Source organism: Aulostomus chinensis, chromosome 8 (genome assembly GCF_037954235.1).
Source record: "Aulostomus chinensis isolate RoL2024-O1b breed Wild chromosome 8, RoL_Achi_v1.0, whole genome shotgun sequence".
In the NCBI taxonomy this organism is placed as follows: Eukaryota; Metazoa; Chordata; class Actinopteri; order Syngnathiformes; family Aulostomidae; genus Aulostomus; species Aulostomus chinensis.
The window spans coordinates 25,895,608-25,917,607 of record NC_141327.1 but is presented as its reverse complement, the minus strand read 5'-3'; the positions used below and the strand labels follow the sequence as shown (position 1 = coordinate 25,917,607).

Here is a 22,000-nt window from a genome sequence, read left to right as displayed (position 1 = left end):
AAAAAAAACCAAGTCATATACAGTATATGTAAGCAATATCCTTGATACCTTCCCCCCACTAAACAGCCTATATAAATGCATATCCAGTAACAAAATCTCTTTAATGTATTGAAACAGCTTGCCTCCCACCCATAACACTACTGGACAGGTGCATATCAACATTAACATTCTTTAGCTGCTTGCATTAAATCTGTACTTCTAAGAATCACTGCACATTGTTCAGTCCTGTAAAAAAGAAATGAATGTATCTGCTAAGACTTTAATCAAAAGCTGTGAAGCCAGCAGAGAGTGTTGGTTTGACACGAGAGCTGCCTTTGCTTTCCCCACGCATGCAGTCATGTCTGATACACACTGATGGCAAGGTTACAGTGGAGGTTGAGCCTCATGCATTAGGTATGAATCAAAAAAGCTTTTACGGTGAGCAAATAGATAGCAATACAGCCGTTAAAGTAGTTTTCCCTTTATGCTTTATTTATTTCCAGCTTAAATACATTAGCTTGAAATTCAATGAAAAATTAAACAAACAATGCCAGAGCAGGCTGCACTTTTCCGAAGGTGCATGATCGGAATATTTTCCTTTCAACCTATCAACAACAGAAGCGGACCTTGGTGCCTGATCAGTTCATGGTTATGCATAAGATCATGAAACTGTGGCCCAATTAGGTGCAGATAGACAGGCCATTACATGCACGAGCGGCTTTGTGTGTCAGTCGATCCGTGGACTGCTGGAGTTAGAAACTGCCAGATATTGATACATGACTGATATGATTTCTTTTACCTTCGGTGCAGTCAGTCGATATCAACAAGGAGCAGCACGGTTACTTCATTTTTGAGTGCGATTTTGATAAAGGCGTGATTAACTTTGCAGCCCTAATACTTAGGATTCTATGTTCAGCAGGGATGTTTGGATGGTGTGAGGTTCCTGATCTCTGTGGCAGACAATGACAGCAAGGCAAACGCGTTTGTGTAATTCAACGCGACGTGTTCGACTTAAAAAAGGTAAATTTGTGACAGCTCTTTCCTGCAACACAGTCACTTAATTTAATTTATGAAAATAAAAATAACAACTAAGAGCTATTTTTATAAATTATTCTAAGCTATATTTAAAACTCCAAAATGTGAATGGTACCTTTTACGTGAAGCACTTGAGGGCAGCATTATACTGTCTCTCTCCAACCAGAACAGTGATGAGATACATAATAACTCCTCCATAAGATCAGTCTCTAAACAAAATGCTCTTCTGTCCATTTCAAATCTTCAGCGGAAGTGCATTCCTTCTGGTGCGTTTTTTCCATGGGTTGGAGAAACAAGTCCAGGTCATTTTATGATCCTTATGGTACTCATGACCAGTGTGATACCATCTTTACTGGATTGTTCTCACAAAACAATTTAAAGTCAAAATGAAAGAACGTGATACGATTGGATAAGATGGAGAACGTTAGAGGGTTCTTCCAAGCATCTCTTAAGTTCATTTACACCTTGATGAAAGGAACCTTTACCTTTCAGACAGGTGGAAATATTTCATAACCTCCAGATTTTTGATTCTGTAGCTCTACCATTGGAAACGGACCAGCCATTTAAGTAGAAATGATGTATGCTGATCATTATCATTACTCACTATTGCTAAAAAGACAAATGAAAGTAAATGATTCTTAAAGGCAAATCTGCACTCATGCAAAATGGGAATGACTCACACATACACAGGGTTCTTCATTGCGGCTCATATTAACTTCTGACAAACTGTTGCCATCTACATAATGTTGTGAGGTTCTCCTTGACAGAACTAGCAGGGTATAGTATTGCCTTGTATCTTCTCCATCATGTTCACTGTGTTTAACAAGCCCACCAGGGCATTAAAGTAAACCTCAACTGTCGAAAGATACACTTGCACTTGTCCTACCTGCTGTCTGTGCTGTACGAGAGTGTTAACGCAAGCGAGAACCTATAAATTCATTAAACATTCTTTCTTTGCTCTATTTCTCCCTTCTTAATCTCCTTAACCCCCACTGCCTCACATTTCCAGGGCCCCCATGTCCATCCATCTCTGGTAGTTTAAACGCATTCCCTCAATCCTCTCCTCTAATCAGGATTCTACAGGGATCACTCGCTCCTCTCATTCCTTCACTCTGCAAATATTACATTCCCTTCTTTCTTCTCTATTCCACCTCTACTCTTAAAAAAAATCAATGTGTCTAAAGCAGGACAGATAACCTTGTGTTTGAACTACTAAGAGCGAGGGGGTGGGGGTGGGGGTGGGGGTGGTTGAGGGGGGAGAACCAGGCAGTAGTAGTGATATTGAAACCATTAGAGGATATTCAAATTCTTTCTCTAACTAAATTTTCTCGCTTTCCCTCCACTTTATGGAACTCTTGAAGGTGCAGCAGCACAAAAACCCTTTGAGACGAGATGAGAGATGTTTTAAAAACAATCAGAAACAATGCTGTGTGCTTTTCTGTCTCACAACACACACACACACACACACACACACACACACTTATAAGTCTGTGTGTTGCTGAATGTCGTACCTGCTGTGAGGAATTCTTTGTGAGTGTAAAGGTTTGTGTGTTTCTCTTTCTCTCTCTGAGTTTCACCTTGTATCCTTGGATGAGTCCATTCTGGGTCTCGAGGGGGGGAGTGTCCCAAGTCACTTCCAGGATAGAAGGAGACACAGCAGAGACTCTGATAGACTGGGGGGCAACCGAAGGAGCTGCAGAGGGTGAGGGGTTACATAACGTTAGATGGTTACTCTGTCTGTGTCTGCGTGTGTGTGTGTTGCTTGGTGTTAGCAGAGGGAAACAGGGAAGTTTCTACCATCCAATTAGAAGAGGCCCAAGGCAGCAGCACCCTGTTACTCTACTGTACCGCACATGAACACAGCAGTGTGCAACAGAAAACACCATATCACCCCATTTCATCATCCCCCCTCAGTCATTTTTTCCTCCCCCTGCTTATCCTCACCTCTCACTCCACTGCATGTGATAAGTATCGCCTACTAAACCCTACACACACACACACACACACACACACACACACACACACACACACACACACACACACACACACACACACACACACACACAGAGTCTGAATATGAAAGCAGCATTGGTGTGGTGGAGTGTGAGATTGTGGGAGACACTGACAAAATGTGTGGGAGTGACTCTCATAATGTGCATATTTGTTCACTTGTACTCTGGCTTGTGTGTTTGTGGCTCCTATGAGTTTTGTGGTGTGTGTGTCAGAGAGAGAGAGAGAGAGATACAGTATATTTGCACTCCTTTCTGTCTAATGGATCCATGGTTTGCCTCCCTGGTGAAAGTTAAACAGGGGTAAACAGGGGTTGGGCCATCACCACAAAACAGATGACCTTGCACAGCTCTTGAATATATTTAAAAGTGTGCCTACACACACACACACACACACACACACACACACACAAACACACGCGCACACACACACCCTATTAGAAACACCACCGAGCCTCTCAAAGGCGATGTCACTCAAGGCTCAATGAGTACAAGACAGGAGGCTCGGACAGGACAAAGCAGGTGAGAGGAAAGAATGAAAGCGAGGAGAGCAGAAGACAAGAGGACAATTACAGAGACAAATCAGACACAAGAGACACACGCAACACGACCACACCTTCTCTAATTTACCTGCCAGATCTACAACCTTCAACCGTATCTTCATCAGTGACGAATGACAACATGTCATCGCACACATCTCCATGACAACTGAGTCAACTTGGTCCTGTGATAAGGACTGTGTGCTAAGTGTTGAAAGCTCTAGAAAAGAGCATGTCAGTAGATCTTGATTGGAGAAAATTTTTTTTCTAAGTATTCTTTCCACGGTCAAGGATCATGTTTCATGTGTAAGAGTAACATGCTGAGAAGGAAATGTAAATTAGAAGATGAAGGGAGTATAAACTAAGGAAAGGAGAGGGCTAGTGTGAGGATCTTTATACCCCGGGGTAACTGATGTAAGAAGTGCAATAGTCTAAAGATTCAGACCAAATATTCCATTATGAAACCAAAACACAACCCGCTAACAAAGCCTAATACATGAAAGCAGATGCTAATAAACCATATTGATTCATACTGAGACTGTTGCAGGAGTGTAAGTGTTAAGAATAAAGCTGAAATGACGACCAACCCGACTTACCTGCCTCTCCAACTGATACCTCCACGGGGGTGGAGGGTGGGCTCTCTCCCACGATATTGTAGCTCGTCATAACAATTTGGTAGCGCTTGAACTTCTTGAGTTCTACGAGGAAATCACAACACTGTGAGCAATCATTGGCCGTTGCTGTTGCCACTTATGTTCTTAAAACAAAAGCTGGATGCTCATCAAACCAGTCAAAAAAAAAAAGAAAAAAAGAAAACGTAGAACATAAAACACAACTTTATTTCCCAGTTCCCTCTTTCAGCACTTACGTGTCAACTCAAACTCTGTTAGTGAGGAACTGCTGACTGTCTTGAAGGTGCTCTTGGCTTTGAAAGAGTGAGAGAAAGATGGATGGGAAGGCAATCAATAAATGTTTTGAAGTTCAAAAATAAACGGTACTATTATAATGCCCTTCAATAAAATGGCTACATTTAAGGAAGAAAATGTTAGCTAGATTTCATGTTTCAAGCACCTTTTCAGACTTGATGGCTGTTTGACAGATATAAAAACTGTCCATGTGCCAATATGGTGGATGCTGGCGGTCCACAATGAAACAGTTCAGGCTGGAGAGCGCTTCATAGGATATGACGATTTCAGCGTTAAAATCCACTTTATTTGGTCTCACTGAAAGCAACTGTATTCTTCTTGGAAATTGCAGATCTCTACAAGATATCTTTTCAAACAGGCTATAAAATGGGCCACATTACTTACGGGGCCTTCAGGTGAACACTCCAGAATGACTGTCAGAAATCCGCTATACTGCACACATGGCTAATGAAGTTAATGCTGCAAGGATAAATTTGTGACTGACATGTTTAAAAGTAGTATTGTTACTTTACCTATTAATCCGTGATGAAAGTACTTAACTTACCTTTCCGTTACAATTCACAAAATTAGCATTTATGCCCTTTGTCGTCAAAAATTCTGACTGCACGTGCACTGCCCTGTTAATCTGAGCCTTCATCCAAATTTCGTATTTGCCTGTCTGGAGCTCACAAATATGTTTTTTCCCCTCCTGTTGTACATCTTTGTGGCTCCACAATATAGAAAGAGCCAGCTACGCATATTTAGCTTGGAGCTAATGACTACTGATGGCTAACAACACCTTCAAAAACAAAACAGTTTACAGTCTCCTAAGTGGATGTTTTCTTTTGCTGGTGATCTTAGCCAAGGTTTCGGACTGGCAGTTCGTTTTCCCGGAAGATAAATTCAAAACAGCTGTAAGCTTGATAAAAGGAAACATTTCAGAAATCACCAAAACTATTTTCTTGTTTGTGTGTGTGGTCATGGTGCAGGCTTAACAGGCTTGTTGGGACAAATCAACAGCCTGATCTTACAGTTTCCTTCCCACATTTACAAAATACTTGGGCTAAACTAAACTGCAACATAAGAAGCTTTTATATTTGAGTTTGTCTCATATGGATCATTAATTGGTAAAGATGCTGACATTTTGTCTACGAAATGCAGCTTCAGCCTCAGTGTTTTAGTGCAATATATGTAGCAATCAATCAAATGCACATTTACGACCCTCCAGGCTTTTAAACATTAACAACCCTTTATACGCTGTCAAGAGAAAAACAAAGACAGAGTTTTCAAGCTAGTTTGCTATAATCAACAAATGACACAGTTGTCATTTTAAATGTGTGTCTAAAAGGTGATTGCCTCAAAAACTAATCAAGAAGTAAATTGTCGTAAATGATCAGTGCTTAAATGAAGAACAGGAACAGCAAGACCAGGAACATGAAAGTTACCTGGAGTGAACAATCAATTCAATTAGTAGTGGTTGGACTCACTTGTAATCAGGGCACTTGTGGTGTTGTTTTTAGTTGCCTGGACTTCTGTTTCAGCGACAGAGGAGATGTTTGCCGGGAGCTCTCTGTAGTACAGCCGGTATCCAGTCAGCACCCCATTGATACCGTCGTCACTGGGACGCTGGCAACACGCCAATAAGCAAACACAGCACACACGAAGACGTATTAGTAATTAATTCATCCGGAAGAAATGTCAGGGCTTGTGAGAATACTGCTCATTTCCACTGTCCTGGGGGTGGTGAGGTGTACTGAGGGCAGGACAATGACAGGCTGGCTGAGCAGTAGATAAGTTTTATCAGCAGACTCCTCTTTTAAAGGCCTGGTGGGTTGTATGGCTGTAACCCCCACAAGCGAATTGATGCTTCAGTGGATGGTAAAAGATGAGGAAATTACTGATGACTTTGTTTTTCATAGCCTCCGTCTGCTTTTCCATAAGGCTCGAAGGAGAGGAGACATTTCCAAAGAGCAAGAGGGAGTCAGTGAAGCAGTCAGGCTGTATTTACTGTCTATTCACATATCACTGTTGCTCTAAGCCACCTTCGCTGCTCCCCTCTCTATTTTATCCTTTGTTGTTGGACATTGGTGAAGTTTGTCTCTCTCGCCCTCCAACATCTCTCCTGCTGATGTATCTGCATTAAAGCGTATTTCTCACCCTGGACGTCTATCCCTCTTGTGTGCCTGTCCATCCCCTGTGCTGCCTTCCAACGTTTCAATAAATAATGATAATTGCATCCAGTGCAAACAAACATCCGGAGAATCTCTGCAGGGATTTTACTCTCCATGCGAGTGATTATCCTGCACTTGGACTGAAGTTTTTGTTGTGGATCTGACGTGTCTGAAGCATGTCAGAGTGATGATGATAGCCGATACCTTCCACTGCACCAGGACTGAGGTAGTGGTTGATGGTTTGACGGAGAGGATCACTGGAGGCTCATCAGGAACTAAGCAGAAAAGAAACAGAAGAACATAGTGAGGAGGAGAAAAAAAAAAAAAACTCAACAAAAACAGACTCGCATTTTCACAGAAAAAAAAAAAAGCCAAATATTTTCCATCCTTTGCTCTATCTGAGTCCAGCCTCTTACCATCCTGCAGAGTTGTAACAGCCTCTGTCTCTTTACTGAGAACGCTGTCTCCTACATCATTAGTGGCCAACATCCGGAGCTTGTATGACGTGAAGGGCTTCAGCCTAGACAAACACACACACACACACACACACACGCACCGATGTTCAGACATATGTTCTTCTTCTACAGGGTTCAGTCACAGTAGCCACAGTGTGGGACTGAAATAATTCTGAATGAAGATTCCAACTTGACTGTTAACTTGACTAATATTTCACTGAGGAACAGACATTGAAAGGTTCCAGCCTATTCCATGTTTACATGACACATTTTTACTCTGATTATGAGTGGAATATCTGGGTCCATGTAAACTCAGCTTCTGTAACTGTTTCATAAAGCAAGTTACTAAAGATTTCCCACCAAAGAGCATGAATACGCATTAATTTCCTTTTAAACAATCTGTCTCCTTCCTTATAAAACGTTGCTCAAGATGTTTTAAGGGAAGTCTTAAAATCAATTCCTGTGTTCAGTTTGGCTTGTGGCCTTTTTCTTCTCCTCTCAGAACAAACACCTGCAGTGTTCCTTTCACACACTCTTCTGTTCCGTTCCCCATTCGCACCAGTGATAAAACCAATAAACACAAGCCCACCCTTTAACCACAGCCTCTCTGAAGGTGCTGTGTGTATGTCTGGATAAGATAACTCACTATGACATTGTTGTAATGTTTCTAATTCAAGCTGTACGATTAATCTCTTTCAGGCATCAGAAATTATAGTGAAGAGGACACACATCTTAGATGTGGATTAAACCAGTTTCGGATGACACAAGCACCCAGGCTGCCGTCCACAGAACAAGAGTCCAGGCCAGACTTCAGCGCTTTGTGTGAACCTGTTCATTAAAATGTTGCTCTACAACACCACAAGTAGTGCAAAAACTCCTTTGGGTACCTTTAACAGTCTAGGAATAACTACTCCTGCAACGTTTCCCCTTCTCTCAGACGTGTTTTGCTCTTCCAGTGGCCTCTTAAGAGCAGACGGGGTCTTGAATAATAATTATCTTAGACATTTCCTAATTGCCTCCACAGGTTTTTTTTTTTTTTTTTGTTAACAGCCATACAACCACAAAATCTTATCTGCATTTCTCCTCTGTGCAAGGTGAACACATTAATAAGCACAGATAACAACTTACATCAGTCATTTTGATAAAAAGATTTACTCTACATGCACTTATAATCAGGCCTATGGGCATTCACCATTGTTATAGTGACTAGCTGAACAAGCGTGAAATATGATGCCTTGTAGAAAGCTAATACTTTGAATTTATCCTCCAATAAACTTTCCTGTGCACACAGTTGGAAATTGGTCACTTTTTACAGTTGGCAACGAGAGCAGCAACCACCCCCCCCCCCCGATATTTTAAATTAATCTAACGTGTCATCAGTGCTGTGAGATCACATTGTAATTTACTAACATGCAACAGAAACTCATTTCCTCCTGGTACATCTACCTGTAAGATCCTTCTCCAGACATTATGGTCCCTGAGAGACGTCAGAGGACCAGCTAGAAATTCAGCTGGCAACAGGAGGACTGCTCATGTGTCTTCTTGTATAATAATGAGACGGGCCCAATAAGGCAAAAGAAAAGGCCCTATGGGGTTGTGGGTATTGTAGGAATAGAACATCAAAGGCATCAAGCTCAAAGAGGGTGGTGTACCAACAGCACACTGGGAGAATGTTAAGGACAGTGTTTGAAAGTGTGTATGTGTCTGTACATCAGCCTGGGGACCTCCATGTTTTGGTTCCAAAGATGTCTCGGTGGAAAACAACAATTAAGGATGGCTAACCAGTACGTACGAGTGTGAGCATGAAAAGATGTAAACTAATTCCTCTATCCGGTGATGTCATGAAAGCATTCAGTGACAGGATGGGCAAGAAAACTACAGCAAAACAACAACAGCGCGATCGTGGCAGATCGACGCTCCCCGAGGCCGGCTGTGCAGACACGCTGAGAGAACACTCGCAGACAAACAGTCACGGAGTGGAAGACACATGTGGGAGCACACAGCACACGCTAGAGGAGCCTCATCATACTCCTGCTTCTCAGGCTGCTGGGGATGTTGGAGTAGCCATCCATCCTGACCACCATCACCAGCTGCCATCATACCCATCTCACCAGGGAGGAGAGGATGGAGGGATGGAAAAGGAAGAGACGCAAAAGGGAATGAAGTGCTCTTCAACAGAGTGAATGAAAGTGATACTTGCGGATGAACGAGGGAGAAAGCTTTGAGGTTGATGGAGGGATGGATGGAGGGATGAGGGAGTAGTGTGAATTCTGAAGGTAAAAGTGGGTGCATGATGGAAAAACAACACAAACTTGAAAGCACAAAGGTAGAGTGAGAAAATGGTAATAAGAGACAGAGAGCACTTCCTGCTGAGCCGGTGTTATTAGGTGACTGAAATGTCTGCTGTGATTATGATTACTCTGCTCTCCCTGGTGGCTTCTACTTTTATTTATTTGTGATTCACTCAGCATAACTTTTTCTGTGCTCAAAGTTCTAAATCATTTTTCTGATTCTTTGTTGTTTTATTTGAGAATTTACCACAGCCCCCCCCCCCCCCCCCCCGTCTCCCCCGGGATGCATAAACATTACAAGGTTTTTTTACAGACTGTCCAACATGGTATAAACAACATTTCCCTGTACGGGTGCTGTAAAGACAAAACAGGGATGCAGGTTTATTATCCTACATGGCCTTCACTAACCCCCCCCCCCCCCCCCACTACTGCCTGCAAGCCTTTCTGTCCTAACACAGCACAGATGCGGCAATAACAGTGATGGCAGATTCACAATTCAAAGTTATTTCTGAAACAATAGGCCCTTGTTTTCACTCAGCAGTAAACAAAGGCATGCCTCTGTTTTCGAGCAGGACACTGTCAGTTCTGCTATTTTGCTGGCTACCACTGCCACCACGGCTTGCATATTTTAGCAGCTCTAGCGACAGCTAGCTGAGGCTAAAGCTACATGAGAAGTGAGTTCGTAACTGGACGGTTGCCAGTTCAATCCCCAGACTGACAAGATGAACTTGAGTGAGAGGAGTGAGGGGGAAACACAATCCTCTTTTGCTGCTTCAATTACACAAAATGAGACGCTAGCAGCTACAGTTTATGTTGATTAAAAATGTGTAAGTAACTTTTAGCATCTCAACAGGTTTTCTGCACGAGCACTAACTGAAACATTTTTGGAAACTTGATGCTCTCCTGGTTTGACTGGGGGTGTTGCAGTGTAAACGTCAACATGGGAGAATCCACCTCAAGCTTCTACACAGTCAGAAAAATACTGTTGAACACTGTGACCTTGCAAAGCTCAATAGCAAATCCTAGACCCTACACACTCCCTGTGTGGACTAGTATATGAGTGCTACGATAGCAGGTGGAGAAATCAATGCCTCAGTGTGTGTGACATTAAATATGCATGTGTGTGTACCTTTCAACAGTCCAGGCAGTCACATTGTGCGGGATGTCAGCAGTATGTGTGGTCCAGTCCCCGTTTGGCAGCTCCTTAATTTGCAGGGTGAAGTATCTCAGGGGGGAGGAGCCTGAGCTGCCAGTCACCCAGTGGAGGCAGAGTTGGCGAGATTCCACCCCATCCTGGGGGACAGACAACTTCCTGGGTGGCTGGGGACGCTCTGAGGACGTAGCGTGGTGGTTGAAAGACACAAGAGGAGAGATAAGAGAAGATGAGAAGGTAGAAAAAGCGGTGTGACATAGACAGGAAGAGGGGACTTGAAGGAGAAGTGTCTCCTACACCTTATCTCTAATTATAAGATAAATATATGCTACATCAAAGTTTTCATTTTCTCCTCCTATAAAACACTTCTTAGGCTGCATCTTGCACTTATTGGCAGATATCTTCCTCCTGACGTTAACAGCTCGGCGCTGCCATGTCCATGTCACACAAACCAGTCAGATAATGATGTGACGTTTTTGCGACCCCCGAGTGACCAAAATGGTTCAACACTAATTGCCTCTGATATACAGACATAGCTTCAGGGTTCCTTGGCAAAGATGTTCCAAGTCTGCAGAAAGAGAGGACGGATCTTTACATTCCTCAAAAGATCTCTCTGCTTTTGCTGCAGAAATCTGGCTTTCGATTTGATTTGTCGACTGATGGCCACATGATACAAAGCGTGTAATTCACATCGCTTTCACACTCATCACAGCATCAACGCCACTCTAGCCCTCAGTATGGAAGCATTTCCATTCCCTTTGTTTCTCCAATGCCTTATGAATTCTTCGTTTTCTTTCATTTGCCATCTGCCTGTGGTGTCATATATATTTAAACGGACGGTCTGAAAGAAAATGTCCATAATCTTGAACCACAAGTGATAAACAACATGAAATACATGAATGTGGCAGCCAACAGTTATGCCATATGTACCCCTGTCTGACTGTTACATCCATGTTTAAATGAAACAAGAAATCTAATGGCTGCAGCATCAGAGAGAAAATTTTGCAACAGGTTGCTAGGGTGTGTGTATGTGAGAGAGAGAGAGAGAGAGAGAGCGCGTGAGTGTGTATTTGTCTGAGTATTTGCTATTCAATTAGACGATGAAAGATGGCTCTGAGACTTGGTATCTTTCTACAACCATGTTGGCAGTTGCAGTGTGATTAGATTAGAAGACACACGCACGCACGCGAACGCACACGCATACACACAGATTAACACAAACACAAACGGTTGGGGGGCATAACTGTTTAATTTCAGGGGCATCAGGTTATTGATTACGTCTAGCAATAAAAGCATTATCGATTCCCTCTGAGGTTTAATTAATCTGCACTTATGTTCTCAAACATACGCACACGCATGGTCTCTCCAACACACACACACACACACACACACACACACACACACACACACACACACACACACACACACAGGTTTGCCTTCCTTCATCCATCCTTATCAGAAGTAATTAAGTCAAATCTGTTTGGCTCCCTTCTTCCCTCTTGCCCTTATTCTTCAGTCCCTTCAAGATTTGATTATTCTCTCTTTTGTTTGCGTGATACCATCTGTGTCTCTCTGTCTGTTCTGGTTCCATTCCTCGGTTAAGATCATGTTCTGATAATAAACTCATAATTGTCAGAACCAGAGCTGCCCTTTCAGCACTTAACTGTTTACTGCAAAAAGCAAGGCAGAGGAAAGGAGGGGACTGCAGAAGGGAGGAGAGAGAATATGAGACATTGACCGGGTAAAACAGGATGAGACAGACGGAGAGCAGATTGGAATGGTGCAGTCACTGCGCTGGGAGGAATGTGTTCTTATAAATACGCTTTGTTGCCAATTACCTTATCAATTATCACCCTGTTGGAGACAAACATCAGCATAGAGAAGCCTCTCTAGAGGGAGAAGTGGTGTCTGTCACGTTGCTTTGCACACAATTTCACCATCAAAAGACCAATTTACTTTTTCTAGGGATTAATTTAAGTCTTTTCAGCATCATCAGAAAGAATTTTTGATCTGGCTTTTCTGTCTGTCTCACACTAAGAAAAGGCCATTATGTTACTGAAGTGGAACAGCGAGCCACTGAATTGTAAACCTGAACCCAGACAGTGATGCTGCCAATCGTATATGTGTCATTAAAATGCGCTACACATGCGGTTAGCCCAGAATATCTGACATCACAACGCCATGTTTTCATGAAAAAAATCAATTAACTGCCTGTCAATAGAAGGAGATTTCTAGACTTTCAGCACTGAACAGCTGGCACCAGAAGTCAATTCAGTGATGGATTTTGGTTTGTTGATGCAACTGAAATCCCTCAAAAATATCAACGCAAGCTGTAGTATTTTGGGTCCAGTTAATGTTAGCATTGGCCGCTGACAGCCCAACATCAGAAACACTGTAACTCCATCTTGAAAAGGATATTTTCCGTGAGTGCGAACGCTTTTTCTTAGCTTGGCTCAAATCAAAAGACCAGCTGTCAGTTAAACTAGATGTTACTAGAACTAGATGTCAATGTTCTTTTTTTAAGGAATGAAAAACTTGTAGAGAACAAGGCTGTCTCCAAAAGCTTTGGCATAACTATGGGTAAACAATACACAACACACATCCAAAATGCCATCAATGTTAATTTATCTCTCATTATTTTGATGGTAAAAATCCAGTCTTTATCAAAATCAGATTCCTGACGTTTGCTCACACTAGCAACCAACACGTCCCTGTCATCGTCTGTCAGTTTGTCACCGTCTCCTGTGATTATGCTCTCCAAAGTACATCTGGCCCTCAGCGTTAAACTGGTGATGCCATCGACTGTCGGAATTAGATCAAGGAAATGTCCTGGAATAGGAAAATGCCATAATTGCAGAGTGCTGCTAGGACTATGGATTTGGTTCGGGATCTATTTATTGCTTTCAGATCTTGTTTTCTGGCCTGTGCTCACTCTTCCCAACCACTGGCATTTCAACACACGGCCAATTTAATTTTCTTTCTCACCTACTAACTGCAGATTTCACCCGCCCACAACAGAGCATGCTGCTATGAGAAAGAAACCAGTGTAACGACAGTTTATGAGAAATATAGTCCTTGCTGTCTCAGTCAATCAGTCAGGACATTCTCATTCTCTCTCTAATAACCAGCATCTTTTTTAATGTTAATCTAATAGCTGAGCTTCCTCTTTTTAACTGACTGCTATTGAATAGATGGACTGTCATGATTTGCAGGATGCCTGAATTCGATTTGTTTGGTTTTTTTTGTTCACTTTTCTCTTAGCAGCTATTCATGCAGCAGGTTTATAAATGCCATTTTGTTCTGTACGTATGTGAAATGTAATGGAAAAGGTCATCATTTTTATTATATGCTGATGTTTGGTGGCACATTATGATGCATCAACATGTTGATCAGAAGCCCAGTGGTTAAAGCTCCTTTTATCTCAGCAGGGATGTCCCATCAACCAAAAGTCATTGCACCTCTACAAAGAGCTGTAGAGATAATAAATGTTGATCAACTTAACCTTTCCAGGCTCTTCCTTCATAAGCAATCAATCTATGAACAGAAATGACCTAGCAGCCTAACAATTTACTAAATATATTCCTGCTCTCAAGTGGTCTCATTCCAAATGAACCCTAGTGAGGTTTGGGAAGGTCGGACGAGAGGCGGGGTTCACCCTGGACGGGTCGCCAGTCCAGACAGACAACCATTCACACTCACAGTCACATCTACAGTCAATTTAGAGTCTGGATTAACCTCGTCTCCTCTGGAGTCCTTTGGACTGTGGGAGGAAGCTGGAGTACCAGAGAGAACCCACACAGGAACAGGGAGAACATGGAGACTCACACAGAAAGATCCTGTGCTGGAGCCAGGGCTTGAACCCGGAACCTTCTTGCTGTGAGGCCGCAGTGCTGACCACTGCACCACCGTGCCGCTCTTCTCTAAAGTTCAGCTTCAGTCAATATAAGATCGTAGGACTCAAAGCGAGTGATCACTGAGCAGATCTTCCAAATTCCATCTTTTTTTTGTGTGTCCATCTCTATTTGCGTTTCAGCTGACATGATTTCCTTGCAGAGCCAAATTAGAAAGTAACAAAAAGTTTTAAATTTGTCCTAAAAATGAAGTTCTGAAAGGTCAAACTCATTTTACCTCCCTCCTACCAACATACATCCGTAACCTTTTGAGTTGTTCTCCTAAACCAACTCCCGTGATCACATTTCCTCATAGATGAAGGTTATAGCCAATAAATAAACCTCAATACTTTATAACAATAAGACTTGAAAAAAATCTGAGCCCATCCTTTTAATATAGAAGAAAGAAAAAAAATGACAAAAGCCAAACAACATAATTAAGGTGGGCTCAGGTAATTAACTTGAGCTGACGAAAATTTGAAATGAGCAACATGAATCAAGCCATTCCTACTTAAAGTGATTAATTTGAATATTTCATAATGATCTTATTTATCATTTGAATTAAACATGAAACCATTATAGCTCATTACCTTGCTATGCTATGAGTTCAACATTAGATGAACAAATGCAAGCTTTTGAGACTTCCACTCCCCTGATGATTGTTCAACTGTTCCCACTCTTACATGTCAAGGGTTTGATGCTGGTTCTATGACTTTCTGAAAGCAATACTTGATCGTGTCAATGCACATGGGGCAAGCACTTCTCACAATTTCATAACAATACATTCTCTTCAGGATTTATTCAGGCCCAGTGACTCCCGTATTTCAGTAATAGTGGTTGTCTGAACGGCAGCAGGCACAGTGTAAATTTACCTCTACGTTCAGTGGTCACAACTAGAGCGTCCTGCTCTTTTCCCCAGCCTATGGCCGTGCGGGCAGTAAGTCGGAACACGTATGTCTGCTCAGGGGAGAGTCCTGTGACGGTGAACTGGCGCCCGTTGGAACCGACTTCCACTGTGGTCCAGCGCAGAGGGTCCCTGCTTTCCCGGCGGTAGGAGATTTGGTATCCTGGGGGGGGGGGGGGGGCAGAGGGAGATGAAAGACAGTTGAAACTTCGTAGAAGTCTTTAATTTGTGTGTTTTTGTGCCCTACTTTAGATTACAGAGCCCACAGGAATCAGACAAAGCACAAACAAACATACTTTCCTGCAGCTCCTCAAACTTCTCGTAGCTTTTTACATTTTTTTTTTTTTAACAGAGATCTGATCCATTAGTTTCTTTCATTTTTCTACCTGTGTACTTACGGTGGCCTTGGCCTCTCTATTTCTCAAGAATATACACAAAACTACTGCAGAAATCATTATTCTGACATTTAATACCAGTACAGCACACAGCGATGCACACATGCTGACAGATACACACACATTATACAACAACTCTGCCTTCCCCTTGGCTGTGACTCACTCTGCTTCTCTGTCTCATGTGCAGTAGGCCATGTAATAACACACTCACGTACACACACACACACACACACAACCAGACACACACTCAAATCATTGAGCCCCGACCAAGCTTTCCACAGGCCAGTGGCCACTCACAAAGGCTCTCAATATGAAGATTGTATTGTACACCGAACACACACAAACACATCACACAAACACAGCGTGAAGAGGTGATTGGTTCACTGTGAACTGTCAGGATGATAATCTGCTGAGAGGCATCTAATCTGGTTGTGCTGGTGATAATCTTGTCAGATAGTCTGATTGTATGTTAATGTGAAATCAGAGTGTGGAAGATTATTGGATAACAGCGCGATCACAAATCCTCCAGCATGGTTACAACTGGGTCATCGCACAGTATTAGGTGCTGTACTGAATAATATTAGGACCCCCCGCCATGAGACACAGGACGCTAAATCTCTGTTACAAAGTGACAATGTCATTTTAAATGCCCTTGTTAAGTTTTTCCACAGAAAATGTAACATGGACCCAGTATTTCAAACTGCCTCATGCTGTAGCTTAAGGCATTCAAAATGTGCATCTGCAGCTCGATGCTCAATGGATTTCCCTCCCCTTATGTGGTTCTGGATGCTCCTGACTAAGTTCATTTTTCGCACAGTAACTTAACTTTACCACAAAGTATTCAAAGAGCACACAGCAACCGCAAGTTCTCCGTGTCTCAGCACCCGCGACGGCTGATTCTCTGTGTGTTTTGCCACCTCTACGGGCTCTGAGCAGAGGGGATAAAGGCCTGGCCAAGTGAAGGCCAGGTGTTGCTCACTGAGGCTTACAACTTTTAACATCTAGCCTTTGTTGCAGCCGCTTTTTGTCCGACTTGCAGAAAAAAAAAAAACTTTAATAAAAACAGTATGAGTTCTACTTTGTCTTGAATTTTTGGACATTCCTCATGTTTGCTCCGCTATAGCTTACATCGCCATTTCTGTTGCAGCTGTGAGTGGATTGCTTGGATGCGCACGTCTCTGGTGTGCATTTACCTGGTGGTGACGAGCTTTATGCCTCTTCCTCTTGTCTCTTAGTGCATTTATTCATCTCTACAAAAATTAAGAGTTAAATAATAACCACAGAGCCTTTTCCCTCCAAACCATCGCTGAGTGTTGAATAAACAAACTATGTTGACGTTGGACTTCACTTGTCCTTTAACAATCCTAATTGATTTTCCCAATATTTTGTGGTTTATTTTAATTGTTTAATGGGTTGTTTTGCATTTAATTTGTATTTAGTGAGTCCTGAAGATGCATTAATGGATGCTTTAATTGATCTAAGAATAATGATGACTTAATTTAGGTTGTTTTTTTAAAAATATATATTTTTTTCCTGCAAAATGTTCCTGGAGTCTTACTGAAAGAGGCCAGATCAGATAAAATGCAAGTTTTGACGCCGTTCAATTAAAGCAGCACTGATTACTTTTCCAACATGAAATTGCAAATCGAACTGTAAACATAAGATTATAAGATTAGTGTATTATTATCCTCTTAATAATGGAATAATTTCACAACTGTATTTATATATCTGGCAGAGACACAGAAACATTATCATCATTTATCATGCATATCATGACACACACGCGCGCACGTGTATATATATATATATATATATATATATATATATATATATACATATACATTCATTGTGTGTATAATTATATATTATGTGTGTATACATACATTTATACACAGAATAAAAGAATGTGTTATCAATGAATACTTTTACAAATACATTAAGTTTTTTTTTATTAATTATAGCAATGAATGATGAACACTTCATACACAATCATTTAAACCCTGTTTTAAGTCTCTGGAGGGTAAATGTGGCTCTTGGCTACATTAACCTGCCCCTCACTAACTTTGTCTTCTTATTTATGCTGTGCAGGTAGAATACACTACATTTATTTGTTTTGCGTTTGCTGCGAGTCTTAATTTAAGGGATAGTTTTTATGGACTACAAAGAAATAACCTTGCAGTTACAGAGAACATTAGAAGTCTGCAACGAATGAAGAGCATGACCATATGCTTCCTAAGTAAATCTAATCACTTGTAGGCAAAGTAAAAAGCATTGCTTTAGGTAAACTTCATTAACCGTGTATTTCTCAATAGCGAGGCAGTCAAACTGATAACAGAACAACAAATAAATACGCCTTTAAAAGCCTTGAATGAAACTTCCCCAAAAATATATGTGCAGTCTGATATGGAAGACTTCCAGTATCCACAAAGGAAGACACTTTTTCAATCCCATCTGTCTACTTGTCTGTCCGTCCATCAGGACCATTACACAAAAACTACCAGGCTGATTTCCACAGAAGCTGGTGGATTGGTGCAGCCCGGCCATGACAGATCAATGACATTTTGGGGCCGATCGGCACGTTTATTGGAGGAGCAGGGTGACGGACGCTTCAACAGGTGTCCGTTTAACTTCTGTCGTCTCTTCGAAGTGCCCAGATATTACATGGGTGATTATTTTTTACTGTCCTCTGAGAGCCTTCTGTTCCGAACTTAGCTGAAGTGTGTGAGACTTCTTTCGTGGGACTAATGATATTGTGCAAGCAATACAATATCAACAAACACCTTCATTCAAATTCGTCTTTAAATGTTTTTATTTGTTTTGTCTTTTTTTTTTTTTTTGGCAAATGTGTGGAGTGTGAACCAGACAGTTACTGGCAGTTACCATTCTTCATGATATTATCATGCGTATCCTCCAGTAAATAGCAGAGTACCTTTTTTTTCCCGTGTGTCCAAACTACATATTCAAGACCTGTTAGTGGTACGAGGATGAAGTCTCGCTGGGATGTTTAAGGGCAGGTGGTTGCATATTCATTGAGAAGTTGCTTAGAAACACAAATGCCCTTCTGCCTTATGCCAAATGAGATTGATAGACACCTTCCATGACATTGTTCTCCTCTGCCCACCTTCTGTGTCAGTGTCCCAGGGGTTGAGAACCAGAGGAGAAATGAGGCGATAATGAGCATTAAAGATACGGGACACTACAGTTATTTACACTTTCATAAACACGCACAGACATAACCACACAATCATCATAAACACCACACACTTAGCAGGGACACAGCATGACCGCTTCTATGTGTGTGTGAGAGATCAAGAGAGATTTGCCCTCCCTCTCATCCTTTTGTCACAAAACGGTGTTGCACTAAATGTCTTCCAGCTTACAATACAGTGACACACCATTCATTGTCCTGCTGGACAATGTGCCCTGCCCCCTACTGAGAGGAGAAATACTTCTCCTCTATCTAAACACACACACACACACGCACACACACACACACACGCACACGGCGCCTCTCTTCTCACCTTCATGCATCTCCTGTCTGTTGTCTCTCCCCTTCGATATCCCTCTCTCTTGTACTTCACTTCTCTTTCTTTCTATTAATCTGTTCTATTTGATTCATTCTGCGCTCTGCAATTTTCACTCTGAGAAACAAGTGATATGTGCAGATCTCAGTTTGTATTTATATCTATACATGCTGCTATGTATGCATTAGGAAAGGTGTCTTGCTTCAGCAGTTATAATAGCTTTTTTCCAGAATACAAGCTTGATGACTGACACTCAGACACACTCGTATGTGCACACACGGACACGAACATAAACACAGAGAAACCTTGGCATTGAACAGTAGAGAGAGCTAACCCTTGTTTGAAAGCTAAAAACAGAATCAGCTCTTTTACATTTTACAACTTCTGCTTCCTTCCCTTCAAAGATCACAGCGAGCTGCAAACTCATTCCCTTTGTAAGCAGAGGCCTGTCCTCCAGCAACTCCAAATAAATCTCCTGTCACTACAAAAGGAAAACTCTTGATTATGATTCAAATGTTGCCCTCAAAAGTTTCCCCTCTTGTGTGCGTGGGTGTGAGTGTGTGTGTGGGTGTGAATGTGTGTGTGTGTGTGTGTTTGTCTTTTGTACCTAATATGATGCCATTTGGCTTTGTGGGAGGCTGCCAGACCACCCTCACTGATGATAGTCGAACCTCTGGAAACACCATCCTGACTGGAGGTCCTGGGACTGCAGAGGAAAAGAGAGACTTGAGTTGGTAGCACACTGAACTGATAATATACACAGAGCAACAGTGAAAACACACAAGTACTACTTCATTACTATAATGGGAGATGGAGTATCTCAACATCAAGCACCTCGTTCTGAGTAAGAGGCATTAAGCTTTACAGCGTATATGCACTTTGTATGATTTACACGCGCACACACACACACACACACACACACACCCTCACTTTGCTCCTGATCAAAGTCACACAGCACCACATAAACGTCTATGTGAATGTGTGTCCAGAATGTGAATGACAGACAGGATGGAGGTTCATACTACATTGGAAGACGTGACTTCCCAGTTGTTGTTTGATCCTGAAATGAGAAAAACTTTTCAAATCTAACAATGTTTGATGGAGTGTGTGTACGTAAGCCATTCTGTGTATGAGTGTGTGTGTGTGTGTGTCTGTGTCCTAGTGCTTCTGTTTTATTATTCAAAAAGAGCAGAGTAGGTTAGTGGAATCCTCAAAAAAAATCTGCCATGGTGCCTTGATGTCTGTATGTCTTGAGATGGTACACACAAATACACTCCTTTCACAATTGTTGCATATAAAATCTCATACTGTGCACTGCATGTAGTATTTTTGGCATATTTTTGTGTGAATAAACAGTAATAAGTACCGTACGTATATATGTCTCACATCGTTTCATAAAAGTTTCTTTGCTGGTTGGAGTTGCGCAGCTCAAAAATAAAGCAAAAACTTATATTTGGACTTCAGTGGAACCGTTATTGATGTTACGCCTTAGTTGCTGTGCACCACTCTGTTATGCTACCGTCATCACTACTGCATTGGATTGTGGGATATTTTTGCCTGCATCAGTATCCAGTGCTTTCATATCCTAGAGTTTCCCAGGAAATAGCATGCAGTGTTTCACACTAACACTCCTGGCATTCGATCACTTTTTCTGTATCAATTAACATGCTAGCATGCTAGTATGGAATTTGACACAGAAAAAAAGTCTGTGCTCCATGTTTTGCCTGAACTTGGTGGGTAATCAGGGAGGTGAAGGAGCGACAGGCTGATGGCTGTGCTGACAGCTGTGGTCTAAAGAGGTGAGAATAGTCACAGAGGTGAGAAATGCTGGATAGAAAGGTCAGCCTGAGGAAGAGCAGGATCCTACCATCTTCTTTGGTTCGGAGAAGTAGAGGGTGGCTGGGAGGGCCGTCACCCATCCGTGTGTACGCCAGCACCTGCAGCATGTACATTGTGTACTTCTGGAGAGCTCCGAGAAGCAGCGACGAGCTCCCCTCGCCTTCCACCACCTGAACCATGGGAGGACCCTCCGAGTCCTTCTGAATGTACATCACCTGGACACACACAGACCCAAACATGTCAACACTGGCAGGTGCAGCCTGTCCTCTTCTGACATGTCCGTAGGTCCAGAAGAGCGAGGCACGGTAGCTATTATCTGTGCCTGAAATGTACTGGACGCTAACTTGAAGCTGTGTTTGATTAACTGTGTTTAAATCAAAACATTCATGAAAAAAAAGTGGAAATCGAGAGTCAATCAGGAGCTTTGTACATTTCTGAATATCTCCCTTTATTTATCCCTGGCAATGCATTTTAATGATGTTTATCTTGGTGTTTAATCTGTGTTTGCTTTATATGCCATCTGCAACTTGATGTTTCTTGTTTCTGCAGTGGTTCCTTGCAAAACAGGTTTACTTTTTTTTTTTTGTTGGTAACAATTAACAAGTCTGGTAGAAAGACCAGCCAGTCACTCCCCGAGTCCATCCAGACTTTAGAGCTATCTGCAGCACTCACACCAAGGCCTGCTCGCTCCAACTCAACAAGAAAATCAAATGTTACTTACACAGGCGTAAATTAGCAATTCACGTATTTTCACAAGGATTTGCCATTCATGGCAGCCGGACAGTGTTTATGGGATCGACTCAAAATTCCCTGCAGTGCTAATGTTAACTGTAATGAAGGAAGATGTTACACAGTGCGACTGTGTGACTCACTGATGTGCTTTTATCATTTTTTTTTTTTTTACAACAATG

At 42.0% G+C, this 22,000-nt stretch overlaps 1 protein-coding gene across 3 annotated transcripts in view; it reads right to left on the bottom strand.

Moving 5' to 3' along the window:
- LOC147257793 (protein sidekick-1-like) overlaps positions 1–22,000 on the bottom strand; it is a 234,687-nt gene that overhangs the window by 8,189 nt on the left and 204,498 nt on the right. For all 3 annotated transcript variants that reach the window (XM_086211962.1, XM_086211963.1, XM_086211966.1), the window contains 10 exons: positions 21,118–21,304; positions 19,858–19,956; positions 15,300–15,494; positions 10,514–10,715; positions 7,055–7,158; positions 6,843–6,913; positions 5,955–6,093; positions 4,431–4,487; positions 4,159–4,260; positions 2,592–2,707 (listed from right to left, as the gene is read on the bottom strand). In XM_086211962.1, coding sequence (XP_086068088.1) covers positions 2,592–2,707; positions 4,159–4,260; positions 4,431–4,487; positions 5,955–6,093; positions 6,843–6,913; positions 7,055–7,158; positions 10,514–10,715; positions 15,300–15,494; positions 19,858–19,956; positions 21,118–21,304 — 1,272 coding nt within the window. The remainder of the gene's footprint in view (positions 1–2,591; positions 2,708–4,158; positions 4,261–4,430; positions 4,488–5,954; positions 6,094–6,842; positions 6,914–7,054; positions 7,159–10,513; positions 10,716–15,299; positions 15,495–19,857; positions 19,957–21,117; positions 21,305–22,000) is intronic.